Source organism: Molossus molossus, unplaced genomic scaffold (assembly GCF_014108415.1).
Source record: "Molossus molossus isolate mMolMol1 unplaced genomic scaffold, mMolMol1.p scaffold_m16_p_21, whole genome shotgun sequence".
Lineage (NCBI taxonomy): Eukaryota > Metazoa > Chordata > Mammalia > Chiroptera > Molossidae > Molossus > Molossus molossus.
This window is the reverse complement of record NW_023425357.1, coordinates 29,985,882-30,013,309: the sequence shown is the minus strand read 5'-3', so window position 1 is coordinate 30,013,309 and position 27,428 is coordinate 29,985,882. Positions and strand designations below refer to the sequence as shown.

The 27,428-nt window shown below is 55.3% G+C and overlaps 3 protein-coding genes across 5 annotated transcripts in view; 1 reads left to right on the top strand and 2 right to left on the bottom strand.

Annotated features, from left to right (window-relative positions):
• Nucleotides 1-3,915: 3,915 nt before the first annotated feature.
• LOC118639088 (chymotrypsinogen B) lies at nucleotides 3,916-8,193 on the bottom strand. Of its 2 annotated transcripts, XM_036275292.1 has the most exons (7): nucleotides 8,140-8,193; nucleotides 6,343-6,446; nucleotides 6,164-6,243; nucleotides 5,999-6,077; nucleotides 5,602-5,782; nucleotides 4,591-4,724; nucleotides 3,916-4,142 (listed from the first exon to the last, which is right to left on the bottom strand). In XM_036275292.1, the coding sequence occupies exons 1-7, from the start codon at nucleotides 8,189-8,191 to the stop codon at nucleotides 3,981-3,983; spliced, it is 792 nt and encodes a 263-aa protein (XP_036131185.1). In that variant the 5' UTR covers nucleotides 8,192-8,193; the 3' UTR covers nucleotides 3,916-3,980. The 2 variants fall into 2 exon arrangements, with proteins under 2 accessions (XP_036131185.1, XP_036131186.1); XM_036275293.1 differs by lacking the exon at nucleotides 4,591-4,724 and having other exon boundaries at nucleotides 3,919-4,142; nucleotides 8,140-8,191.
• A 6,506-nt stretch (nucleotides 8,194-14,699) lies between these two features.
• Nucleotides 14,700-17,613, top strand: LOC118639268 (chymotrypsinogen 2). Its single transcript, XM_036275569.1, has 7 exons — nucleotides 14,700-14,751; nucleotides 15,406-15,509; nucleotides 15,608-15,687; nucleotides 16,038-16,116; nucleotides 16,449-16,626; nucleotides 16,730-16,863; nucleotides 17,452-17,613. The coding sequence occupies exons 1-7, from the start codon at nucleotides 14,700-14,702 to the stop codon at nucleotides 17,611-17,613; spliced, it is 789 nt and encodes a 262-aa protein (XP_036131462.1).
• A 1,177-nt stretch (nucleotides 17,614-18,790) lies between these two features.
• Nucleotides 18,791-27,428, bottom strand: part of BCAR1 (BCAR1 scaffold protein, Cas family member) — a 37,491-nt gene continuing 28,853 nt past the window's right edge. For both annotated transcript variants that reach the window (XM_036275909.1, XM_036275908.1), the window contains exons 3-7: nucleotides 26,303-26,464; nucleotides 26,012-26,128; nucleotides 24,125-25,204; nucleotides 23,273-23,362; nucleotides 18,791-19,736 (exon numbers count right to left, since the gene is read on the bottom strand). In XM_036275909.1, the coding sequence (XP_036131802.1) occupies nucleotides 19,224-19,736; nucleotides 23,273-23,362; nucleotides 24,125-25,204; nucleotides 26,012-26,128; nucleotides 26,303-26,464 (1,962 nt within the window). In that variant the 3' untranslated portion in view covers nucleotides 18,791-19,223. The remainder of the gene's footprint in view (nucleotides 19,737-23,272; nucleotides 23,363-24,124; nucleotides 25,205-26,011; nucleotides 26,129-26,302; nucleotides 26,465-27,428) is intronic.

The following is a 27,428-nucleotide window of genomic DNA, read 5'->3' as shown; positions in this document are numbered from 1 at the left end:
CCCCAGTTCATCAGTGATAGAAATCTTAATTTCATTGTTACCTTGTGCCAGCGATGAAGGGGTTCTCATGGCCAGCCAGCAGCCAGTGCTCCAACTCCAGAGACCCGTCCTAGCACCCGCTTTCTGGGATCCACTCCTGGTCCCAAGGGCCACAGCCAGGGCTCCCAGGGAGCAGATTCTGGACAAAGTTTAGCATGCAGAAAGTTTATCCACACTCCCCGGAACCAACACCTTGGAAGGAACAGAATCCATGCAGGGATGGACAGGGAGAACCTGGGTTTCAACACTAGCCCACGTTTGGGGTAAGAGACTGGGCCTTAAAAAACCCCACTGCCCAGTCAGGAACGAGGGCTGCCCGGAAAGGAGGCAGGACCCTGGTCAAGAGGATTCCCTGCAGCTGAGGAAATCTGCAGGGACGATGGACAGCTGAGGGCTGCAGGGCATTTTGGCAGGGAGGGGGCTCATCACAGCTCGTGGTGTGTGCTGGACTGTGGGTGCAGGTGCTGATAAGTGACTTTTGAATGGTGTGACATTCTCTGGATGTGAATGGTGAATGTCTCTTTTGATCAATTCAGATGTTTCAGCTAATAAGGAAGTAAGTTCATGTGCAGACAGAGAGAAGCTGGGGAGCATGCGTGGTGTCAAACAAGGACTCACAGGGAACAGGAATATGGGGGAGCCTTGACAGGCCTGTTAAGTGGACCCTGCCCTGGGGGGATGTCTGTTTGTAAACTGCACAGACTCCTTTTTTTTTATCCTCACGCGAGGACATTTTTTCATTTTTTGTTCAGATAGAGTGGAAGGGAGAGAGAGGAAGACAGAGAGAGAGAGAAACATCCATGTGAAAGGGACACATCGAGTGGTTGCCACCCGCACGACCCAACCCGGGCCAGGGACAAACCGCAACCAAGGCACATGCCCTTAGCGGGAACCGAACCCGGGTCTCTCCGGACCGCAGGCCAACGCTCTAACCTCTGAGCCACACCGACCAGGGCTATACTGCATATACTCTCAATCAAACCTGAAACTTTTGGCTAAAGTGTACTTTTCAGTATAACCAAATTCAAAAAAGCATATTTGGAACAACTTCAGTATGTAAGCCTACTTTTCAACTGTAATTTTTATTTAAATGCAGATCAAGTATTTCTGATGAGAATTTAGCATCTGGAGATGTGTTGCAAATCACATACTAGATTCCAAAGACTTAATATAAGAAAAAGAATGTAAAAATGTACCAATAATTTTAAAGCATTGATTACATATTAAAATGTGGATATATTAAGTTAAATAAAATATAGCAATAAAATTAAATCACCTGTTTCCTTTTTAAATCCTCACCATAGGACATTTTTTCATTTATATTTTAGAGAGAGTGGAAGGGAGGGAGAGAGAGACATCTGTGTGAGAGAGACACATCAATTGGTTGCCTCCTGCACAACCCCGACCGAGGCGAGGGATCAACATGCCCTTGACTGGAATTGAACCCACACCCATTCAGTCCAAAGGCCAACACTCCAACTACTGAGCCAAACCAGCCAGAGCTAAATCACCTTTCTTTTTATTCTTTTAGTAAGGCTACCAGATGATTTTTTAAAAATATCTTTTTATTGATTTTAGAGAGAAAGGAAGAAATGAGAGAGAGACAGAAACATGGATGAGCGAGAACATCCCCTTCCCCCCACTGGGGATTGGGCCCACAACCTGGGCATGTGCCCTGACCAGGAATCAAACCAGTGACCTCTTGGTGCACGGGTGGTCGCTCAACCACTGAGCCGCACTGTTGCGCCCAGATGATTTAGAAGTCCAATGCGCTATCCATTGCGCCAGGGACCAGATGATTTAAAATAAGTTTTGTTTTGTTTTGTTTTTTGTTTTGTTTTCAACCTCCAAATCCCGCTCGCTCCCAGAAAGCCAACCCGGGCCCCACGGCACGCTCCCTACGGCGGCGAGACGGGCCGAACGCCCCCAAAGAACAGGGGCGCGGGCGTCCCGCCGGGCAGCCCCGCTGGGGGTGCGGGAGCGGGTTGCGGGCACCGTTTTGGTTTGCGTTACTCCTTTTTGATTAGAAGGAAGTCAGAAGCCAGGCTCAGCCATGAGGTTTTCACATTGGCCACTAGGTGGCAACCTTATCCCAGGACTGTGGTTTCCAAACACCTGGAGGCTGCCCACCAAGATAAATTTGTTTTTCAAGATCAGTCTTGAAGGAACTCTAGAGAGAAACATCAAGATGGGGAGAAAACCGGGAAAAAGACCTGAGAGAGGAGAGAATGATTTGAGTCAGGGATTGTGTGTAGTCATCGTGGTGGGCTCAGCTGTGGGGAAATGAACTGTCAGGAATAGGAAATGAACTGTCAGAATTCTATCTGCTTCTCCAACTCCAGTGCTTTGGAGCAATGGGTGCCTGCCCCAGACACCAGCCCCAGACACCAGCCCCGTGACTGCCAGTACAGGTGTCTTCGGAATAAATGGGTGGTGCAGAAGCTCTGTGCAGTGAGGGGCCAAGGAGGACAGGAAGACCACCCCACAGCCCCATCCTGCCCCTCCCCACCCTTTCCGGGTGCTCCTAGGCAGGAAATGGAACCCAGAGCAGTTTCATGGTGGCATAAGCAGTGAATAGTTGTGGTTTTCTGGAACCTAGATCTGGTCCACTGCCTCCCACTCCTAAGCTCAAGGGATTGACACCGCTAGGGACTTTGACCTCTCTTCGTGTGTGTTACAAGACCTAGTACTCCGTGTACCTGTGGAAATAGACACTCATGGGCCAAAATAGTGAGAATCCTGACGACCTCAGATACTTCAACATAAATTTACAAATTGGAGCTTCAGTAAGAAAAACTAATTACAGTGGATCAAAACCCTCAGATGTGTTTAAATCCACAAGTACTGCCCTGGCCGGTTTGGCTCAGCAGTTGGAGTGTCGGCCTGCGGACCAGAGAGTCCCGGGTTCGGTGTCTGCTAGGGGCACGTACCAAAAATAAAAATAAAATAAAATAAATCCACAAGTACTTAATGATTCTAAAAAAAAAAAAAAAATCAAAAAATTAACTAGGTTACCTTTAGGGGATGATAGAGAACAAATTCATTATCTTAAATATCAATACAGAAAAAAATGTAAAAAAAATCTAAAGGAAAAAGAAGTAAGCTTATACCCCACACGACTGGCACCACTGGATGGCTGAATGATAGATGGAGAGCTATCCCTCTGAAAGTGTTCCAGATGATAAATGATAAAGCAGTGTTAAAGTTAAGTCCTACTGTTTTGCAAGCCCCCAGAGAATGGACAGACCCAGGTACCCACCTCACAAAAAGGGAAACAGCCAGTCCCTGATGAAGGAAGACAGCTCCACCTACAGCTTCCCCAAAAGGATTGGACCTGAGTCTCATCAAACCTCTAGATTTAACTACTGGATGTGAGCAAGCATAGGGGACAAGGAAGGAGCAGAGGTGCCAGCCTCTGACTCTGGACTGACATTTCCTGAGCCATGTAGCTTAGTGTATGTGCCGTGTGTGGGCCTGGGTCTGAAGCAGGAAGCACCGGTGAAGACTGGATGCTTGTTCTGGGGCATTGGGTGTGGAGGGGGCTAAAGGCAGAGAAAGGTGCCTGGAGCATGTCACGTGGTGGAGGAAGAAGCCTTCTTTGGGTAGGGTATCTTGGTCCCAAGGTCCACCCCTCAGGGCTATGGACTACAGGGCTATAGCCTGGCCAGGGACGCCTGCCTCCCAGAAAGCTCCATGGGCCAAGACTGGTTCCAGCAAGTAGGACCTGAATTCTACCCCTGGGAGGGCGCGATACAAAGACAGTTTCCTGAGAAGGCGGGGTTGTGGGGATACCTGCACCCTGGAAAGGCAATGGTGATGCCGCCCCTGGTGGGTAACAGGGAAACTGCAGCTGCAGCCACACAGAGACGCGTGTAGTCAGTGTTTCTGTACAGATGCTTTTATTGGGGACACTCAGGGTTGGGATGGCAGGGAACACGGGCTCAGTTGTTGGCCAGGATCTCCTGAACCCATGGCATGAGCTCCGTGACTCGGGAGTACACTGCAGGCGTGGAGGTGGAGCAGGTGCCGCTGCCCCAGGACACGATGCCCACCAGGGTCCAGGCGCCATCCTTCTGGCAGACCAGGGGGCCGCCGGAGTCTCCCTGCAAGAGGGAAAAGGACTTGTCTCCAAGCTGGAAAGGGGTTGTGGGAGCCCTAGTGTGGCCTGACCTGGGTGTGCGCAGAGAAAGGACAAGGGGCCGTGCCCGAGATCCTGAGATCTGGCCAAATGGCAGCCCAGCTCTGAGACCTTCTCCTGGAGGGCCTGAGGCAGGTGGCTCACCCTCTCAGCACAGCCATCATCTCTGAAGAGTGTTCAAAACGTCCAGCTCATGGGGTTGGTGTGAAATTAAATACCCCTGGGAAGCCCAGGACCACTCTGCCCAGAGCAAGCCCTCACTGGGGCGTGTTAGTGCTGGTCCTGGCTTTGGCTGGCTCACCAGACAAGGAGTGAGGTTAACTGGATTAGGGCAGAGAGGCGCGGCCCTCCAGGCTTGACCAGGGGCGGGGCGAGGTCCTGAGGGTGGGCGGGTGGCACAAGGGAGACCGTACCATGCAGGAGGAGACACCGCTGGCGCCGGCGCAGACCATCACGTCAGTGATCTTGTTGCCCCAGAACTTCTTGCATTCGGCATTGGACAGGAGGGGCAGGGCCGCCTGCTGAAGCTTTTCAGGGGTCTTGTTGGCTGCAGGGAGAGGGGGTGGGGTCAGGGCTTCTCGTCCCACCAGCTTACCTGGGCGAAGGAGGCCAGGAGCTTCCTGGAGGCCCTGCCCTCCCACTGCGTGGCCCTCATCCTTGACCATCACAGTGCTCACGGACAGAAAGCCCCTCGCCTTTCCTTAGACCCTCCCTGCATCTGTGGGACTCGGTTCCTTTCTGATTCCACACCAGGCAGTGGAGACTTTGCTTCGAGCAGTTATTCAAACAAACTGCCCTGCCAAGCTCTGACGTGGTCTGGGCCCTGCCAGCCACCGTGCCGGGCAGGGGGCTGCATCCTCCTTTCCAGGGACAGGGGCTAACGTCCTCCTGACTGGAGACCCTGGAGGGGACCCCCACTCTTGGCAGCAAAGAGAGAGGACCCTCCTCCTGCTCCCCTTTCCTGGCTGCTTCTGTCTTGTTAAAGGACCGCCAGGGGAGCGGTGGCCTGGGAGAAGGACCCAGGGCCCGAGGGAAGCCATCAGGCAGAGCCAGCAGCGGCGGACGAGACAGGCCCAGCCCAGACGGCCCGGCCGGCACCCAGCTCCTCCAGGCTGCAGACGGGCCCTGCGAGCTCCGTGCGGGCTGGGGAGGCAATATGCTGGCGTTCGGGTGTTCGGATGTTTCCTCAGCCTCTTACTGTTCAGACATATGTTACCGAACCACGTTTTTACTCATGTTTGGTAGGGTGCCAATGAAAGGGTTTGAAGAAAGAAATGGGAAGGCTTACGACTAATATTGGAATTTAGACCAAAATAAAACGAGCCCTGCGGGTGCCCCCTGGGACCCGCCGCCGGGCGGCGGGCAGCGGGCAGCGGGCGGCGGGCAGCGGGCGGCGGGCAGCGGGCGGCGGGCGGGGCGCTCACCGTTGTACTTGGTCTTGCCCCAGCCGGTGGTGGCGCACAGGGTGCCGGCGGGGAAGTCGGCGTCGGCGTCGGGCAGGCACACGGCCGACACGGTCTCGGAGAAGCGGGCGGGCGTGGCCAGCTTCAGCAGCGTGATGTCGTTGCGCACGGTGAGCATGTTGAACTTGGGGTTCTTGAAAACCTGCGGGCGGGCCCAGAGCGGTCGTGAGGCCCTGGGATAAAGCGGCCCAGCGCAGCCTTCAAGGAGACAAACTCCTTTCCGGGCGCCCGCCCAGGGGAAACAGACCCACAGAGCCTGGCACCCGCAGGCTGAGGCCCCACCTGGGCCCGTCTCCCTCCTGCCCTGCCTGGCCCTGGCCCGGCCCCTCCGCAGCCAGCCCGGCAGCGCCCCGCAGACCTTGGCAATCTTCAGGACCTGGATGTCCTCCTCATCTGAGCCCTGGTCAAACTCTCCGGCCACGACCACGTGGGAGGTCCTAGCAGAAGCATGTGGGAGATGAGGACCCCGAAGGTGCCCCCCCCGGCCCCCCCCCGCCCCTACTGGAGCGGCCCAGGCCCTCACCTGACGCCGCAGTGGGCAGCAGTGACCACCCAGTCCTCGCTGATGAGGGAGCCCCCGCAGAAATGGAAGCCGGTTTTGTCCTGGAGGAAGGTGGGGAGGTCAGCGCTGGCTCACACCTGCAGTCCCCAGCGGGCCCAGCACCCAGTGTGCCCCTCACTCGTGTGCAGAATCCCCCTCACCTGCAGGGACACCTGCCAGGGCCAGGAGCCAGGGACAGCGTCCTCCCCATTGACGATCCTGGACAGGCCGCTCAGCACTGGGTGGATGGCGGGGACACCGCAGCCTGGGGGTGGGGGTGGGGACAGGAAGACGGTGAAGAAGGTCTGAGGCCTGAAGCCAGTCTGCAGAAATCTTGGTTTCTACCTCAGCCCACCCAGGTCAGCACAGGGCCCCACTGCCACACTCCCTCCCACTCCAGGACCCTTCTCCTGGCACCTTCCAACCTGTAGGCTCAAGGGTCCCCTACTCACTGCTGACCCAGCCATCCTTCTGAGGGTGCAGAGGGACAGCCCTGCCCCCACTGGGCCGCAGTGTTGCCCAAAGGAGCAGAACTGGTGCTGAGAATCAGCCTGCCGGTCCTGCCCTCTCGCTGAGCCCTTGGACCCGGCACTGCCGCTCCAGACCTCAGGAAACTGGGCAGCAGACTAATCTCGCCTGGCAAAGCTCACCCATTACACTGGTGGGGCCCGGAGGGTGGGATTAAAATCTGCTAACCCAGGTGCACGGGGCCTCGGACCCTGCTGAGGGTGTGTGAGAGGGTCCACTTGACACAGCTGGGCCCACGCTGGAATCTCTATTCCAGAGATTTCAGAAACGACTCATTGTACAACATTTTTGTTTCTTAGTTAATAAAATAGAACTTTGATTCCACACCATGAAAGGATACATTGAGGAAACAAAACAAAGGCCTTGAATTGTCACAGAAGAATGAAAAAAGACAGGTGTGCTTAATATGTCCGTGAGGCATTTGCTGAGTCAGGACCAGGGGAATTCTCCACCCCCGTGTACTGATGTGACAACCGGTAACCCCTAGCACCAGCCAGGCCACCTCGAGGGCCACACTGGCCTTACTACCTGCCCCTCCTGCCCGTGGGAACAGGGAGATGGACCAGCCCCTCACTGTTATCGCCAAAACATGTCATCATTATAATATATTTTCTGTAATAGCAGAAAGGTCAGCCATACATTGCGATGCGTTACAGAGCTGCGTATTTGGCAGTGACTGACGTGACCGAGCAGGGCCAGCAGTGGGGATAAATCCACACATGACGTGGGTGGGGAAAAGCATGTGGTGAAGCTGATGGAGTACCTACTGTTTATGAGTCTCACAAAGGTTATACATCGTCTATGGATGTAAACATATGGAGTAAATTTGTAAAAACCTGCAAAAAAATGATACTCAGCAAGTTCAAATGAGGTTTCACCTTCCAAGGGGAGGAGGGAGGAGGGAGGAGGCAGAGGGGAGCTGTTGCTGAATCTATTTTATGTTTTAAAAGAAATACCTCAAACAAATCTGCTAAAAGGTACCATTTGCTAAACTCTGATGGTACCTGGATGTCATATAATTTTCTGTATTAAAGATTTCTTCTTTTTTAAAAATAAAAAATAAAATGTTAGCAGGTGCCTGGAACATAAATTAAAAGGCCCGGTCTCCACCTTGGGAGGTGTCTGCGGCCACACCCTTACTCTGCCCACAGCACCCACCCGGCTGCTTCTGGGGCCTCAGCCCTCGGTGGGGCCCAGACTGGCCTTTCCCAGGGCGAGGCTCAGAAAGCCCTGAGGAGCCCTCCGCGCCCTGCGGCCTCTGCAGCCTGTCTGCGTGAGGCCCACGGGTGAGGGAAGGGGACTCACGGCTCGGTTGTGGCCCTCGGGTTTGCTCTGGACAGAGCCCCTCTGTCACTGGGGTCACTGGAGACTTCAGGACCTCCTCCTCACTTTGTCCCAGACTGACTGCCCCCCCGCATACACACACTCACCGAAGGCGGCCCCCACGAAGGCGAAGCAGGAGAGGAACCAGAGAAAGGCCATGTTGCTGCAGTCAGGGAAATGTGGGGTGCCCACAATGAGGGCTCCTTTTATATCCCCTGGGACTCCTCAAACCTCGCCAACGCCGCCCCCCGCCCCGGCCCTGCCCAGTCAGAGAAGCCAGAGAGCCACCCTCCCTGTGATCCAGAGACCTTGGGTGATAAGTGGGGGCCAAGCCCCTCCTGCAGCCAGGCCTGGCTCTCAGCCTGGGACACCTAGCCCCTGAGAAAGGGGCAGCTGCCCTGGCCCAGCATCACCCGAAGACTTGGCAATGCCAGGCATTCCCAGGGCACCGTGGCAAGGCCAGTGCCCAGGCTGGGAGCCGGGGGCCCTGCAGAGCCCAGCTCTGTGCAGTCTTTGGCAGGACACAGCTGTAGGGCCTGTGCAACAGGGAGGACCCTCAGCTCCTGATTACAGGCCATCCCACCATGGGATCAAATAACCAATTCAAAGAAGCCCAACTGGTCATCACTGGGAGGCCTCCAGTCCCAAGAATGCAGGCTGCAGGGTCTCAGCAAAGAGTGTTCAAATGCATCCCTCCTCAGAAAGTGAAGTGTTATACAGACATTCTGGGTTACCCAGAGGGTCACCTCGAAACCAGCCCAGCCAAGCAGCTTCAGCGTGGGTGTGAGGGTGTGTGTGGACCTGAAGGAGTCATCCCACAGTGGCCGCACAGTGGCTGCCAGCAGGTTACAGGTTGCTGGCCACCCGTGTCTACCACGGGCTCCACGGAATTCTCTTTTTCTGTGATAATTCACAATTTAAGGAACTAATCTTCGCATAAAGCTTTTGTCTCATAAAAGGGGGCTTTGATTCCACACCACTGAAGGATGTGTTGAGGAAACAGAAAAGAGACACGACTTGCTTGTCGCAGGGCAGTAAGAGGAGGACAGGTGTGTGTGCGTTTGCCCTGCGTGGGAGCAGGGCCATGCACCTTCCTCCTCTCACTGGGCCAGGCCACTCACGGTGCCCCTGCCTCGTGGGGCCGAGATCCAGGGAGAGAGACGGATGCTAAACAAATTAGAATATTATGCTTTTTGCAGTGTTATTTATAATAACCAAGATAGGAAAGTAACCCCAGTGCCAATCAATAGACACTTGGATAAAGAAAATATTATAGCCCGGCCAGTGTGGCTCAGTGGTTGAGCATCAACCCATGCACCAAGAGGTCGCCGGTTCGATTCCTGGTCAGGGCACATGCCCAGGTTGTGGGCCTGATCCCCAGTAGGGGGCATGCAGAAGGCAGCCAATCAATGTTCTCTCTCATCGATGTTTCTATCTCTCTCTCCCTCTCCCTTCCTCTCTCTCTAAAATCAATAAAGAAAAATAAAAATAAAAATAAAAAGATGTGGTACATATATACAATAGAATACTACTCAGCCATGAAAAAGAACAAATTCTTCCCATTTGTGACAGCACAGGTCAACCTAGAGGGTACTAAGTTAAGTGAAATAAGTCAGTCAGAGAAAGACAAATACCATGTGATTTCACTTATATAGGGACTCTAAAGAACAAAACAAACAAAATAGAAACAGACTCATAGATGCAGAGAACAGACTGATGGTTATCAGAGGGGAGGCGGTTTGTGGGGCTGGGTGAAAAAGGTGAGGGGATTGAGAAGTACAGATTGGTGGTACAGAATAGTCATGGGATTGTAAGGTACAGCATAGGGAACACAGTCAGTAATGTTGTAATAACTATGTATAGTGCCAGGTGGGTACTGGAAATGTCTAGGGGAACACAATGTAAAGTACATGATTGTCTAACCACTACACTATACACCTGAAACCAATACAAAATAAAATTGAAAGAAAAAACAGAACATAATGCTTGAAGTCGGATAACAGGGAGAGGGACAGAAACAGGAGACAGCCCAGCGCCATCGGCTCACTGATGAGAAGCTTTGAAAACACAAACTCATGGGTGGGTTCTTCCAACACCTGTGGGGCCCTGTGGTCAACTGTCACCTAGGGAGAAGGTGGTCAGTTGAGCAGGACACAGCTACTAGTCCAGACTTGAACTTGATTGGCTTTGAAGTTTGGTCTCTGATTTGTAAATTTAGCTTTGTCCAGTGTGTGCTCTCCGCATAGAGGATATTCGAAGGTTTAATTAAGCACTAGTGGAGCAGAGCTGGGGGTGGCCCCTGCTCCGACAGGCTCCCGAGCCCAAGCCTGCCCTGCGGTAAGGCTGAGGCGGCCAGATTGCAGGGCTGCAGAGAGGGGCAGACGCTGTTTACTCGCCGGGTCTGAAGATTCAACAGGCTGTGTGTGGTCACCCAGGGGTGTCCTGGCGGAGTGTCAGCCCTGGCTTTGAGCATCAGGAATCCATATTTAATTCCAGGCCAGGGTCCAGTCGGTGTGGTTCTGTGGTTGAGCACTGACCCAGGCACCAAGAGGCTGCTGGTTCGATTCCCAATCAGGGCACATGCCCAGGTTGTGGGCTCAATCCCCAGCGGATTGCAGCAGAAGGCGGCCAATCGGTGTTCTCTCTCATCAATGTTTCTCTCTCCCTCTCACTTTCCCTTTCTCTAAAATCAATAAAGGGGAAAAAGTTTAAATTCCAGGCCAGAATAATTTATTGAAATATTAACATTTGTTGGTGCCCCCCCCCCCCCATTCCAAGCAGGTAGCCAAGCCATTTGTATTTTTCTTGACTCGGGTTTTCCCGGAGCAGAAAACAGCAGCAGCCCAGGCCCAGCGGTCTGCGGGGCCAGTACACTCCCAGCTGACGTCTGCGGAGGAACACGGCCCGAGGCTGCCGGTCGAAGGGTGTGTATATTTTCTGATGTGGTTTTGTTTCTTTTATTATTATTATTACTTTTTAATCATCACCTGAGGACATTTTTCTATTTATTATCAGATGGGGGGGGAGAGGGAGAAACACGGAAGTGAGAGGAACACGTGGACCGGCTGCCTCCAGCATGACCCTGGCCAGGGCCGGGACAAACTGCAATCGATGTACGTGCCTTTGACCAGAACCGAACCCGGGACTCATTGGTCTGTGGGCCGACGCTCTAACCGCTGAGCAACAGGCCAGGGCTTGTGATGTGTTTTTACTGTGAGCACTCCCTGGGAGCAGGGTGACCATTTTGTGAGAGTGACAGTCACTGCCCCGTACCTAAAGCCTCTCTTTGTCCACACAGAGGGTCCCCACCAGCTCTCAGAGGGGTAGATCTCTAATATAAGCCAGTGGGAACAAAGAGGGGTGAGGACAACCCAGCCTCAGCCCACTCTGGTAGCCTTGTGGGGATGTGGCGCCTGGCACTTCAGCTGCTATCTTGAAACACGGAGAAGAAATACAGAGATTCTGACCCAGAGCCCCACCCTCACTGGGGTCCTGACCCAGAGCCCCACCCTCACTGGGACCCTCGGCCCCACCCTCACTGAGCTGAGCAGAGCCCAGATCTCCAGATCTCTGCTTGTGTGCACTCATCTGAGAAAAGCAAATCCCCATTATTTAGCCACTGTCAGCCATGTATTTGATCACAACAAGCAACATAAGTGGTGCACAGTTATCATGAGAAGGTGCTACATGTCTTCCATGTTCCCCTTGAGATCCACTCTCCACCCTTCACGTTGTTGGCCTCCAGCAGACTGACCGTCAGAGATGAGACTGCAGGGGGCACAGCTCAGGGGTAGAGCGTTTGACAGCAGAGATGAGACTGCAGGGGGCACAGCTCAGGGGTAGAGCATTTGACTGCAGGATGAGACTGCAGAGATGAGACTGCAGAGATGAGACTGCAGGACAGCTCGCCAGGCTCTCTGGCTTCCTGCTGCGTCAGCCCAGGGGAGCCCCAGTAGGAGCAGGGCCCTGCGAGGGCGCAGGAGAGAGAAGTCCTGCGAGGTGGCTGTGGGTTGGCTGCCCCTCTCCACAGAGACCACAGCTCCTGCAGACAGCCCTCTTGGCACAGCCGCTCTTTCTGGGCTCTATCCCTGCCTCCCTTGTCCCTTCAGATCTAGGTGTGTCCCCACTGTCGCTAGATCCCTGTGTACCTCACTATCCTTTGTTGGTTCCCCTAAACCCTGCCCACATGTTTGTAAAAAATCCCTCTTTTAAAATTCTTCAAGTGCGGGTTGGTGTGCTCAGTGGTTAGAGCCTCGGCCCATGCACAGAAGGATCATGTGTTCGATGACTGGTCAAGGGCAGGCACCTGGGTTGCAGGTTTGCTCCCTGGCCGGGTCAGGGTGCTGGGAGAGGCAGCCAATTGATGTATCGCAAGGAGAGATGGTCAAAACACCTCATTAGGGAAGTGTAAATCAAAACCACAGTGAGATATCACTTCACAAGCATTAGGATGGCTAAGATTAAAAAAACCCAAAAAAATAATAAGAAAAAGAGTTAGCAAAGGTGTGGAGAAATCTGAACCCTTGTGCACTGTTGGCAGGACTGTAAAATGGTACAGCCTCTGTGGAAAACAGTATGGCACTATCTCAAAAAATTAAAAATAGATCTACCATATAATCCTGCAATTCTACTTTTGCATAAATACTTATGCAAAAAGTATTAAAAGCAGGGCCCAGCCGGTGTGGCTCAGTTGGTTGAGCGTTGTCCCATGCACCAATAGGTCACCGGTTGATTCCCAGTCGAGGCACATGCCAGGGTTATAGGCTCCATCCCAGTAGGGGGCGTGCAGGAGGCAGCCCATAGATGTTTCTCTTTCTTCATATTTCTATCTCTCCCTCTCCCTTCCTCTCTTTCTCGCTCTCTAAAATCAATGAAAACATATTTAAAAAAACAAAGCAGGGTCTCAAAATGATATTTGCACACCCATGTTCGCAGCCCTGGGGAGGCCTCTGGTTGGGGAAGAGAAATGGCATGGGGAGGCCCCCCCCCCCCCCCGCTGGAGTGGGACACCCTCCCCTCCACCACTGGCAGCTGAGCAGCTGAGCTGGTTCCCAGGCCTTTGCCACCTGTGCAAGAGGGGCATCGGGCCAGCAGGGCCCCTTGGCTACTCCACCCTGGCCTCCCGCCCTCCTGGCTCCTGGCAATACCTAGCGCTCCACCAGGCCTTTGCTGGCGGGCTCCCTCTGCCAGGCACCAGGCAAGGCCTCCTGGGAGCTGCGCGCACGCCCATGAACTCTCAGGTTCCAACATCCCCTTCTGAGCGAGGCCCTCTGCCTCCCTAGTAATGAAAATAACAATAATGGTAATGCAACTCCTTACGGGTCCACAGGCCGACACTCCAACCGCTGAGCCAAACCGGCCAGGGTTACTTTGTTATTTTTTTTCTCTTTTCCCTAAACTCTCCACCCCTTTCCCATGGGAGCTTGCTGAGGACAGGGGTTTGTGTTTCTCTGTTCCACTCCAGCAGAGGCCTGGTAAGCAACGGTTGATAGGATGGTTTCATCCGAATGGGGCCACAGTCTGCATCTAGTTTTGTGTCCTGCTTTCTCTCCTAATACAACGTGACCCCCTCTCCCTGTCATCGGACTGTCATCTAGAATGTGCAGAGGGCACCAACAGCCTTTCAAGGAGTACAAGGACCAACCAGAGTGGACTGTGTGTTAGGTCCGGTCCCAGCATGCTCGAGGTGGGCTGTGCCCTTTCATAAAGTGGGGCACACGCCGTAGCATCCTCACTTCCACAAAGCAACAGGATCAGAGAGGGTGAGAAACTTGCCAAGGCCCCACAGCTGCCTGGTGCGGACACCTGCACCGTGACCCACCACACTATAGTCACCAATGCAATAGAATTAGAATCAGCCACGGCATATTATTTCCCCCTGTGCATTTTGGGGGGCTTGTCCGGTACCTGGCCGCCTCACCCTCCCCAGTTTTGCAGTTGCTGAAAAAGGGCCCCACTGCTCATCCTATTGTCCAAGCCAGAAACCCGCCTGGTTCAGCCTGTCAGCTCTCACTGGGGCCATAGCAGGGGCCCCAAGGCTGGCCCCTGGGTCCAGTCCTGCCCCGGATGTTACATGTTCACCTCCAGGGACCCGTGGCCGCCGGGTGAAGGAGCCTGGGTCAGTGGGGACAGAGGCGGGCTGCTAGCCCGAGCGAGCCCACAGAGATGGAAGCAAGCCTACACTTGAGTCTTCCTGGCCACCCATCCCCCACACCCAGGGCAGCACCTCAGCCCTGGCCACTTGTCCCTCACCTGCATCTGTCGCTGCACTCTCCCCACTCGACCACACTGCCTGCGGGCTTTTGAACAACGAACAGACCAACTAAATTACTTGTCCAAGGTCCTCCAGACCAGGAGAGAATGTTGCCCACGTCTGGCTGCTGCCACAGGCCCCTTCCCAAGAGAACAGCCATGGCACCCCATTTCCCCCTTGGCCACGAGTCAAGGTCCACCTTGGCCAGTCCTGCCTTTGCCCTTGACCCTGGTCTCAAGCTCAGCCATGGCCGCAGCTGCTGCTGTCCCAGGCAGGCTGGCTCTGCTAAACCCTGCCCACTCGAGCACATGCCCAGGAAAGACTGTCACCTCAAGGTCCCCAGATAACAGCCTGGTATACAGGAATAAAATGGGGAGCCTCCCAGGCAGGTGCCCTACACCTAACACTGCCACCATGACCTCCCTCTGGTTCCTCTCCTGCTTCGCCCTCCTGGGCACAGCCTTCGGTGAGTGCTGGGGCAGGCGGGGGCCGGGAAGGCTGTCTCCCCAAGCCTGAGGCCAGCAGGGGCAGGAGCCTGAGCGAGTCTCTACAATGGGGACGCTGAGTAGACTGGATCAGACCAGCCAGTGTGAGGCCCCAGGGAGAAGGTGGCTGTTACTAGGGCTGCCCAAGGCTTCACACCCTGTGCTGGGGACAGGGAAGTCCAGAGGGACAAAAAGTTCTCTGAACTGGTGGTTCCCAAACAGACTCCAATAGTGAGCAGGCAGACAGCCCCACCAGCCCTCTCGGGCCCTTGAACCCAGCCAGTCCTTCGAAACTCGTTTGCTGAGGGCTTCCTAGTGCCAGGAACAGGACTGCCCGCTCTGCCTGTTCACTGATCTCACATCCTCAGGCCGACTCTGTGAGGTTGGCGGCTGGAGGGTCCCCGTTTTGCTGATGGGAAAAGAGACTCAGCAGTTAAGCCAGGCAGTGATGGGGCAGAGTTTAAATCACAGAGCTGTCTCCCTGCCCACCTCACACTCAACCTGTTGGGCTTGTCTGGGCCAAAGCACATGGCCGACTGAGTTGTCCCTGGGGAATTCCTGGGGTGGTAGGACCTGGGTGGGGGGCCCAAAGTTGACCTTGGCCTCTGCCCCTCACCTTGTACCCCCGCCCCCAGGCTGCGGTGTCCCCGCCATCCACCCAGTGCTGAGCGGCCTGTCCAGGATCGTCAATGGGGAGGACGCTGTCCCTGGCTCCTGGCCCTGGCAGGTGTCCCTGCAGGTGAGGGGGATTCTGCACACGAGTGAGGGGCACACTGGGTGCTGGGCCCGCTGGGACTGCAGGTGTGAGCCAGCGCTGACCTCCCCACCTTCCTCCAGGACAAAACCGGCTTCCATTTCTGCGGGGGCTCCCTCATCAGCGAGGACTGGGTGGTCACTGCCGCCCACTGCAGCGTCAGGTGAGGGCCTGGGGTCCCCAGGAAACCCATTGGGGTAGGAGGAGGATCCTCTGGACTGAGGACTGGTCCTTTAACTCCATTCCTGTTTCCTAATCTGGAAACGTCTAGAAAACTCAAGTCTTGCTGGTCTCCCAGGGTCGCAGGGAAGCAAACACTCGGCAGCTGCAGGCTGGGTGGTTCCAGGGGCAGTTGCTGGTATTGATTCCCGTCTCTGGTCAGCTCCACAGACGGGCGCACACGCACGTGCCCACATACCTGCACACACATGCACTCACTCTCACGCACAAGCACCCTGCACCCCCAGCACGGCCCCACCACCTCATGGCAGGTATCCCCGCCTGTCTCTCCAGAACCTCCCATCTGGTTGTGGCCGGGGAGTTTGACCAGGGCTCAGACGCTGAGGACATCCAGGTGTTGAAGATCGCCCAGGTATGGTGCCCAGAATTCAGGTGGCCCCAGGCAGGGTGGGCCCTCAGGAGCTGCAGCCCAGGCTAACTGGGTTGGAGCAAGGAGCCTGAAAGCCCCTGGGCTGGGGGGAGTGTGAAGGGGAGCACCAGCTCCCCCCGTCACCCAGCACCCCATCAAGATGGGCAAAGCAGAAAGCAGGGTGTGAGGGGTTCCAGGCAGGGACAGTCTGCACCTCCAGCTCCAGGGCCCGAGGGAGGAGCTGCCAAGGCGAGCAGGGCCCTGCTCAGGGAGCAGGCGGAGGCGAGGAGGCAACTCTTCCGAGACCCTGACTGTGGCTGTCTGTCCCGACACAGGTTTTCAAGAACCCCAAATTCAACATGTTCACTATCAACAACGACATCACCCTGCTGAAGCTGGCCACACCTGCCCGCTTCTCCGAGACCGTGTCTGCCGTGTGCCTGCCCGACGAGGCTGATGACTTCCCCGCCGGCACCCTGTGCGCCACCACCGGCTGGGGCCTGACCAAGCACAGCAGTGAGTGACCTCGGTGGGCGGGCAGCGGGTGGACGCCCAGCGGGTGGACGCCCAGGGCAGGGCAGGGTGCAGTTGCTGACTTCACACCCTGCCCTTCCAGATGCCAACACCCCTGACAAGCTACAACAGGCGGCCCTGCCCCTCCTGTCCAACACCAGCTGCAAGAAGTTCTGGGGCAACAAGATCACCGACCTCATGGTCTGCGCCGGCGCCAGCGGTGTCTCCTCCTGCATGGTACGGCTTCCTGGGCGGGCTCTGCACCCCCCTCCCAGCCTGGGGTGGGCGCAGGCGCAGGCCCAGGCCAGGGGCTTGGGCAGAGGGAACGAACTGGCAGGCAGGCTCCTTCCTCCCTGGGCAGTCCCACCCCAGGAGCTGGGGAGCAGGCCCCTGGAGGGTGGCCGCTGGCCTCGGCGGGAGTGCACAGCAGGGGCTCTGGTCTTGGAGCCCCCACAATGCGAAATGTCGGCATCTGAGCACCGGCACCTCCTGGCGCAGAGCAGGGCACAGCCTGGGCAGCGGGACCTGGAGGCCCAGCAGGCTCCAGAGCAGCCCTCCTCACAGTGGCCCCAACCCTGCCCACCACGCTCCCCTCCCATCGCACCAGCTTTGCTGAGCCGGGTACAGGATCTCACCCCCGCGGTGGCCCAGACTTCCCTGGCACAGACCAGAGGGAGCGGCTCAGGTTTCGGTCGTACCCCTTCCGGTCCACTGGTGCTGGGTCTGCTGGCGGTCAGGCCCTGGGCTGGGCTCTGGGATCAACACCAGGGGCCTCGCCCCCGGCCCCCTAGGCTGCCAGGTCCAAGCTCCCTTCTCTTTCTTCAGGGAGACTCCGGCGGCCCCCTGGTCTGCCAGAAGGATGGCGCCTGGAACCTGGTTGGCATCGTGTCCTGGGGCAGCGGCACCTGCTCCACCTCCAGCCCTGGCGTATACGCTCGAGTCACAAAGCTCATGCCCTGGGTGCGGCAGATCCTGGCCAACAACTGAGCCCTGGCCCTGTCCTGGACTCCCTGCACCCCTGTTCCCACAAGGCCTCAATAAACCTGTGAAAAACACCGATGTTACCTGTCTCCTGTGTCAGGGCCTGAGGCCCCATTCTGCTCCTGAACCTGGGCCTTCACTCCGCCAGCGGCCCCTGGGAGGGCCCTTCCTTAGTCCACCTCCCCAGAAAGTAGCCAGGAAGGGCACAGGCAGACGAATGGGACCTTAGCCACCAGCTCCCACCTGGGCTGTGGGGTCCTCACCACCACGCCCTGCTCAACGTGCTTGGGCCTGGCACGGGGAGCGGCGTCCAGAGGACGGCCTGCTGGTGGCCCTATGCACTGTTGGCTCCAGCAACCCTCCCAGGAGCAGCCCCCTGGCTGCCTCTCCCAGGCCCACACTGGAGACACTGGAGCCTCAGTGGTTGATGAGGGAACCAAGGCCCTCTCCCGTCTCCTGTTCTGTTGAAGAACCAGGTGGGAGAGCGCAGCCTGGGCAGGCCAGGCCCGACTCCAGAACCCCGAGCCAGGCCAGGACATCTGACTCCCAGCCTAGACTTCATGGCAGACTGGGTGCACCCCTGACTCCCAAGGTCTCGCATCCATTCGCAAACCTCACCCCCACCTTGCAGGAGCTACCTGGCCTCATCTTAGCTCAGTTGTTTCCCAGAGCCTTGGTTTTCTTCTGCCGGGACCCTCACCCTCCAAGAGGCTATCCATGGCCCTGGCCGGTTTGGCTCAGCGGTTAGAGCGTTGGCCTGCAGTCCACAGAGACTCGGGTTCGGTTCCCGCTAAGGGCACGACGTACCTTGGCTGCAGTTTGTCCCCGGCCCAGGTTGGGTCATGCGGGTAGAGGCCACTCGATGTGTCCCTTTCACATCGATGTTTCTCTCTCTCTCTCCTTCCCACTCTATCTGAATAAAAAATAGAAAAATGTCCTCAGGTGAGGATAAAAAAAAAAAAATTAATAAAAAAGAGGCTATTCACGGCCCCACCACAGGTCCCCTCAACCCACCCCTGCCCTGGGCGTCCACGATGAGGACACACCTGCCTTCCCACCCAAGGGTCCTCTTGCCTCTCACACCTCAGGAGACTGCTTTTCATTTTTTAAAATTTTATTTAAATGTAGACTATTAGTCAAATGATTGGAAAATCAATAATGAAAAATAGTTTTTTTAGGGTTTTCTTCTGGTGTTAAGAAGGAACACACCACAGCTACACCGACCCCTGGGAGGGACACAGCACCCTCACAGGTCTGAGGTCAGCCCCTAGGGGTCACCCAAGGCTGTGTAGGTCAAGGAGCCTGCATGCTTCTGGCCCTGCTGCCCAGAGCTCGGACCCTAGCCAGGCCTGCAGCGCCCTCAGGGAAGGCCCCCAGCCTGCTCCTTGGCCTCGGCTCCGGGGGCCTAGCTCTGCTTGGGCTGCTCTGAGCCCACATCCTGCCCTGTGATAAACATGTACACATCCCTGGACAGTCTGGGGCACCAGGCCGGGGTGGAGCTGGGGTTGCCTGTCCCCATGCCCACAGCACTGAGACTCTCTTGGGGCGGGTGCCCGGGGCAGCTTAGCCCACCGCTGCCCTCCTCCCCTGCCCTCCATCCCTCAGGTCATCCATTCTCAGGCGGCTGCCAGCTGGCCGAGGACCCGGCGGAACTGCTGGGTGCTGTGGCCCAGCTCCTTGACCCTGTCCACCATGTCCTGGGCAGCAGTGGGCGATGGGTACTGCAGGGCGGCGGCCTTGGTGGTGGCCACGATGCCACGCAGGAGGCTGCACAGCAAATTGCTGTAGTGGGTCACCTGGCTGCGGACGTCAGCGGCCTTGGCCTGCCGTGAGAGCGTGTCCCCGATGAACACCAGCTTATGGGCACTGAGGATGACAAACTTGCTGTGTGCCACAAAGATCTTGGGCGGCTGGTTGGTGGCCACAGCGGTGAAGAAGGCGTCCACCGCGTTGGTGAGCGTGGTCAGGTTCGCCTCGCACTGCTCCAGGTAGAAGAGCAGCAGCTGCCGGTCCGAGGGCCCCAGGCTGCCTGTCCGCCCTGGGGCCAGGGGCTGCGCCTGCGTCCAGTTGGTCAGGTCGTGGTCTATGGGCCGTGACACCTCCTGCTCCAGCCGCTCAAACTGCTTCAGCTGGGGAGAAGGACAGCAACGTGAAACGGCAGACACAGAGCAGGAAGGGTAGACGGGACAGTGCTCGGAGTCAGCAGCAGCGGGGAGCAGGCTGCTGCCCTGCTGACGGAGTACGTGTCCTTCGCAGGGACCTTCGTTGTTCTGGACGCTAGAATCTAGAGAGTCTCCAAATGACTTTCACCACCCTCACTTATGATTCCATTTACATAACATTTTAAATGACAGAATGACAGAAACGGAGAACAGACGAACAGCTGCCCGAGCGAGGGGCATTCACCTCTTGGTCTGGGTGCTCTCTCTAGTAGGACGTAACTGGGGGGGGGGGGGGAGGCTACACAGGACCGCTCTGTGTTCTTTGAACTTCCTGTGAATCTATAAATATTTCAAAATAAAAGTTAAAAAAATGTTCTTCTTGCCCTGGCCAGTTTGGCTCAGCGGTTAGAGCATCGGTCTGTGGTCCGGAGAGACCCGGGTTCGGTTCCCACTAAGGGCACGTACTTCGGTTGCAGTTTGTCCCCGGCCCTGGTTGGTCGTGCGGGTGGCAGCCACTCGATGTGTCCCTTCACGTCAATGTTTCTCTCTCTCTCTCCCTTCCTCTCTCTCCCTCCCACTCTATCTGTACAAAAAATGGAAAAATATCCTCGGGTGAGGATAAAAAAAAAAAAAAAAAAATGTTCTTCTTAACATATACAACATAAAAAAATTTAAATACACCAAGCATAAAAAAAGGTAGCCATCACCTGGAATCCCATGCATCCAAAATAATGTTAAAATTCTGGGAAATTATCTTTTAGAACTACACACTAAAGTATTTGCAGATAAAATGATATAAAGTCTTCTACATGATCTGGGGGTGAGAGAAGCCAGACAAACAGGGTTAGCTGCTGTGCCAAGAAAGGCGGAGAGGCTGGGTGAATAGGACCAGAAGGACTATTTTCTTTAATTGTATAAATGTATTACATTTTTCATAATAGACATTAAAAACATTGTTTTCCTTTATTGATTTTAGAGAGTGAGGAAGGGAGAGGGAGAGAGACAGAAACATCGATGAGAGCGAACATCGACTGGCCGCCTCCTGCACGCCCCCAACTGGGGACTCGGCCCACAACCTGTGCAAATGCCCTGACCAGGAATCGAACTGGTGACCTCTTGGTGCCTGGGTCAACGCTCAACCACTGAGCAACACCGGCTCGGCCATAATAAACATGTTAAACAAAAGAAAGGCCATGGTATTTATAAAATTTCAGAAAACAAAAATTCACACAAAATATTGATGAATATTCTTCAAGACACTTCCATTGATCATAAATTTCCTTTTTAATTAGAAAACTGGAAACACCATATATAATATTTTATCACCTTTTTTTTTTCTTTTTTCTTGTTAATCTTCACCCAAGGATATTTTTCCATTGATTTTTAGAGAGAGTGGAGGAATGGAGAGAGAAACTAGGTGTGAGAGAGACACATCAATTGGCTGCCTCCCACATATGCCCCAACTGGAACCTGCAACCCAGGTACAGTGCCCTTGACCGGGAATCGAACCTGAGACCCGTCAGTGCTTGGGCTGATGCTCCAAACACAGCCCACAGGCCAGGGCCTCTGACAACTCTTAATAGCTACATAATAGTCTACCATATGAATATTCATACTTTGTGCAGCCAATACTCTACTATTAGACTGTTGGGGGGAGGGGTTCCAGATTTTTCACTGATAGAGAAGTGGAGCAATAAATATCCTTATCAATACATTTTACGTAGCTATATTTTACCTGAACGTTATGTTCCCGGCCTCTGAACTCTAGATCTTTAGAATTTTTCCTGCATATTCCTACCTTTTATTCTAGCTTCCAGTAATTTCTCTAAGTGATCAATCAGATATGTGAAGAGAATTATATTCAGCACAGCACTGTTTACAAAAGTAATGCTGGGAACGACCTAACTGTCCATCAACAGGGAACTGGTTAAATAAATATTGGTAGAGTCCAGAGGAAACAAAGAGAATACAGTATGTGTCATTTCTTAAATTAGTAGAGATTTCCTATATTACACATAAAATTATTAGCATGTATTCCTTTACTGAGCATGTTCTATGTGCCAGGAACCTTCTAATCGCTGTACTTTTGTTTTACTCGAAATTTTCATATCAGCCCTGAGATGGATAAAACTATAATCCCCACTTTATAGCTGGGGAAACTGTAGCTTTAAAAAATGTACGTATTATTCTGGTCTCAGAGAGGAGCTGGCAGGCTCCCCACGCCCGGGAAGGTGGACTGAGGAAGAGCTTATGGATACTTGTGCTTATTTTGAGCCAGTCTGTATTTTAATTTTTAGTACCTTCATAAACAGAATAAACCCCTCCCCTTTTTAAGAAATAGGTTTTTATTGAGTTTTTAAAGAGAGAGGAAGGGAGAGAAAGAAACATCGATGGGAGAGAGAAACATCCATCGGCTGGCTGCCTCCTGCAGGCCGCTTACTAGGGATCAAACCCGAAATCTGGGCCTTGGCCAGTTTGGCTCAACAGTTGGAGCATCAGCCTGCGGACCAGAGTTGCGGGTTTGATTCCCATCAAGGGCATGTACCTCGGTTGCGATTCAATCCCCCGTCCTGGTTGGGGTCCAGCGGGAGGCAGCCAATCGATGTGTCTCTCTCACAAGGATATTTCTCTCCACCCCCTCCTCACTCTATCTGAAAATCCATGGAAAAATATCCTTGGATGAGGGTTAAAAATAAAACAAAACAAAACAACTCGCAATCTAGGTATGTGTCCTGACCGGGAATGGAACTGGGACCTCTCAGTCCAAGGACAATGCTCAATCCACTGAGCCACACCAGCCAGGTTCCCTTGGCTTTGAAACTTTTTCAAATGATCCAAAATATGAAGGAAATTCTATGTTTGCAGATACACTATTTATAAAGAAAAATTGGGTACAATGTAAATGTTCAACAATAGATGTTATGTGGCCTTTAAAAATAATTCATAGGTATGTTTAATGCCATGGAAATAAGATAAAAGCAGATGTAAATGAGATAAAAGCAGATGTAAAGCCTGGCCGGTGTGGCTCAGTGGTTGAGCGTCGACCCATGCGCCAAGAGGTCACCAGTTCAATTTCCGGTCACAACATATGCTCAGGTTGTGGGCTTGATCCCCAGTGTGGGGCATGCAGGAGGCAGCCAATCGATGTCCTCTCTCATCAATGTTTCTATCTCTCTCTCTCAAATCAATAAAGAAAAAAAAATTTTTTTTAAGCAAACATAACTATTCACAAAGCATCATGTTAAACACTCCTTTGGGTAAGTGGCTTCTTTTTTCTTTTTTTTCTGCTTTTCTGTATGTGCACTCTAAAACATCTACCACGATTACTCTGACAACATCAACCCAACAAATGAATGAAGGAGACAGCGATGCAGTGAGTGGGGACTGGCTGGGCTGGGGCCCAGGGAGGCTCAGCTCCGGAGACTGGCTCTGAGGGATGACTGGCTTCACTGACAGATAAGAAGCATGTGCTGGAAGAAGCTGGTGAACCCGAGAGTCCTCACCTGCTGCAGCTCTAGCTGGCCCTTCCCCTGCCGCATGATGTTGCCCTTTTCCAACAGCTCCTTCTGAGTCTTCTCAAACTCTTCCTTCCCCTGGAAGGGAGACACAAGGACTGGGCTGAGCCAGAAGCCCCACAGCCCAGGTGGGGTGCAGTAAGATGAGCGGCCACCAGGTGGCACTGCACACTGCACCCAGGCTCACACGGAGGCCACCAGGCCCAAGGTGGGGGCAGCTTGCTGGAGCAGCAGTTCTCCTGGGCCTCCTCCATGTCTGGCCAGCACAGGAAGGGGTTGGGCACACTCCATGTAGCATGGCCATCCTCCCTGCCCTGGTTCCAGTGCCAGCAATCACATCCATGCCCATCCCCTAGGTAAACAGGGCTTGCCCATTTGTCTCTGACCCCTGGGCCTTGACACCTGCTGGCTCTCAGCCTGGAATGCTGAGCCACTCAGCTGTCATCCAGGTCCCTGCTCAGAGGACCACCCCTACCCTACCTTCCCATCACCTTGCTTATTCCCTCTTGCCTGGACATATCTTTTTGCTTATACTTCAGAATCCATGTCTCCAAACAGAAGAGCCACCTGTGCCCTGGTCACCAGAGAAGCCCAACCCCTGCAAGGTGCTTGGAAGCCCTTCCTGGCCGGCACTGCAGGACTCTGATGACAAGGACTCACTGGCCCAAAGGCCTGAGGTGGGAGAGAAATGGGCTTCTGGGGGCCACCTGGCCTGGAAGGTCAGCGTGCGAGGAGGGCACAGGGACTCACCGAGGCCCTCCAGGGGCCCGAACATCAGAGCTCAAAGAGGACCAGGGGGCTTCCCCGGGGCCAGGGAACCTGGGCAGGGAGGGCACCCACCTGCAGGTGGACATAATCGTAATCCTCCATCCAGCCCCCCTCACTGTTCTCATACTGCCCATCTGGTGAGTCCTGGGAGGTGAACTTGGGGGGTGAGGGCAGGGGCCGGGACTGAATGCTGCTGGCCTTGTCGGTGGGGTTGGGATGCAGGGGACCACTCCCCTCGGGCCCTGAGACAGGGGCCTTGGTCCGTCTGAAGAGCAACGAGGCATTGCCATGCAAGAAGGAGGCCAGCTGCTTGGCATCCTCGGGTACAGCCCGTGAGCAGGCCACCAGGCGGTCCAGGTCTTCAGGAGTGGCGCTGGGGCCTCCCCGGCTACTGTCAAAGGTCTGACCATGCGTCACCAATGTCTGGTACACGTCCTCCATCTTCTGCAGTTGCCGGCTAAGCTTGGCGTTCAGTGTGCGGTCAGAAGTGTAGGCAGCGTTGCCCACAGCACTGCGGGCAAACTCCAGCAGCTCGTGAACTGCCCCCTGGACAGCAGCTACAGCAGCCTGAAGGTCCTGTGCCAGGGGCTCCTGAGGCTCCGTGGTGCTGCACCAGCCCCCACTCCGGCCAGCACTGCCCGCGATGTCCAAGAGGTGAGCCACAGTGGTGCTCACGCCCTGCTGCAGCCGGGTCAGGGCTTCCACGGCCACCTCCAGCTCCAGGGGCTCGCGGCCCGGCACCGGCGCCTCCAGGGAGGAGGCTGACTGGCTGCTGCGAGTGCTGCCTGTGCTGGAGGCAGACAACCGCTTGGCATCAGCCGGGGCCTCTCGCTCGGCTGAGGGGGGCACCACGTACACACCATCATCCACCTCAGGAGGCAGAATCCGCTCACGGGGCACATCGTAGAGGGCGCCAGGGCCAGGCCGCCGCAAGCCAGGGGGCACATCATAGAGATCGGGAGCTGGGGGTGGCACGTCATACACATCCTCGGCGGGCGACGAGTCTGGGGGGGGTGCAGCAAGGACCAGCGGGTGGCGGGTTGGGTCAAAGGGCTTGGCCTTGGCAAAGGCAGGGGGCACGTCATAGGTTTCTTCACGCAGTAGTGGGCCATCAGGGACGTCCTTGCTCACCGATGGAGGAACATCATATACCTGCGGGGCCAAAGGGTGGTCAAGGCTGCCTGCCCACGGCCCACCTGGGAGCCGAGGGACAGGACCAGCCACATACAGACAGCACGGTACACATGTTCATCATGCTTCTCATCCACATAGGTTATGGTTAAGAGCCCAACTCTGGAGCCAGACCTGAGCTCAAGATCCTGGCTCCACTGCTTACTAGCTGTGTGACCTAAGGCAGGTGACTCAACCTCTCTGTGCCTGTCTGCTCACCTGTGATGGGAAAAGGCCCTTGCAGATTTGTTGTGAGGGTAATGTAATTTTCAACCACTCAGTGGGAGATCAGCTATCACACCACTATTACCACTATCACCACCACCACCACTACACCACCAAACCACCACACCACCAAACCACCACCACCGCTGCTTCTGTATTCTCTACTCTGTGGCAGGTACTTGGCTGAGCTATTTGTGTATTATAGTCAGGGTGACGACACCCTCGTTTGTCTGGGACAGTCCTGGTTTGTGCCTGATGCCCCTCATAATTATTAGTCACCCCCTTTTGCTCTAGAATGTTTGGATGATAAGTTCTGTGGTCATCTTGCTGATACAGTGTGTTCCTCTCACACACCCTGAAGAAGGGCCTCCAAGGGACCCTTTTACAGACAAGGAAGCTGAGGCTCAGAGAAGCGCCCGTCACAGAGCCAGTGAGGGCAAAGTCTGGGTCTCGAGTCAGGTCTCTCGATGTCCCCACCCCAGTGCACACATTCATAGTCACGCTCAGAACCCTGAGATCGGCCAAGACTCAGCCCGTGAGGCCCCAGCATCCCTGACTGCTCACCACATGGTGGCTGGATGGTGGCAGGCTCTTCTCCACACTGGGGGGCACGTCATACACATCCAGCGATGGGTCCCAGCTACTGGGACCCTTGACAGCCATGGGAGGTGTGTCATATACCTGGGGGCAGAGAACGTGCAGTGATTCAGGTGCCAGGGCCTCCTGAGGGGATGGAAAGAGCAGAAAGTCCAGAGCCCCCACCCCAGGACCACCCTATCCTGGCCAGGGCCGAGAAAGCCCAGCTCCTCCGAGCAGGGCCAGTGCACGTCACCCTCACCCAGTCCCGACACCTACCTCCTGGCTGTACTGGCTGGGAAGCAGTCCTCGAACAGGGGGCACATCGTAGATGTCCTGGGGCCCTGAACCCAGCAGGTGTCGTGGGATGTCATATTCATCCTGTTCTGGCTGAGAGGCTTCGAATACATAGCCCTGCCCCACACGGGTGGGCACCACCACCTAGGGCAGACGGTTGACTGTCACCAACAGCCCTGGACCCTTGGGTCCTCATGCAGAATCTACTCCCCTGTGTGGTGGCCAAGGCACACCAAGGTGGGTTCAGAGGCCACTCAGAGGCAAGGGCATCCTCTGCCCTTTCTTCAATGAAATGTAATACTTGGGAATACTAGGGCCCCCAAGTTTGTTCAGAATGTTGGCTCTAGCCAGGAAAAGGAGGTGGTCTCTAGAGCTGCATGACCCAGAAAGTCTCAGAAGAGGGTGATTACAGGCTGACAGGATGGGCCACCCTTGAGTGGGGTGTCTGCCTCATGACACCGCCCAGCTGTACCCTCCTCAGAAAGGCTGCCAGCGAGGGCTGTCCTGACTGCAGAATCCAGCGGCCACCTTTCAGACCCAGGATAAATAAATGGTGGTACCAGGCTGTGCCCTCCTCAGGCTGGGCCTAGAGGAGGTGGCCTGGCAGGGCAGCAAGTACACCCCCTGCCCTCACATCTTGAGGAAGCCCCCGAGGACGGGGCCAGTAGGGACTCCCGGACCTCAGGGCCAGTTCTGAGGCAGATGGAGTCTGAGGCAGTGGCCAAGACTAGGACCGAGATCCCCACCCCCACTCCCACAGGGCCCTGAGACCACCACTCACCGGAACAGACAGCATCGGCCCGGAGAGGAGGCCAGCCCCTTCCCCTCCCTGGCGCCCCTCCCCTGGCCCCGGACCCGGCGCTGTGAGCTGCCCACAGCCCTTCATGTCACACGCGGCCTGGCAGGCAGCGCTGGGCAGGCAGCCTTCAGCCTTCTTCCTGCAGGCCCTCTGGCCCTGTGGGCGGGTCAGCCTGTGGGGTCAGCCCTACGGCAGAGGCTGGCAGGATCTCCTAAGCCAGCTCAGGGCACACCTCCCCCACAAGGGTCCCTGCTCTGCTCTGCTAGACAGAAAGCCCTTTTGTTCCCTAATCAAAGGGGACATCTGGGA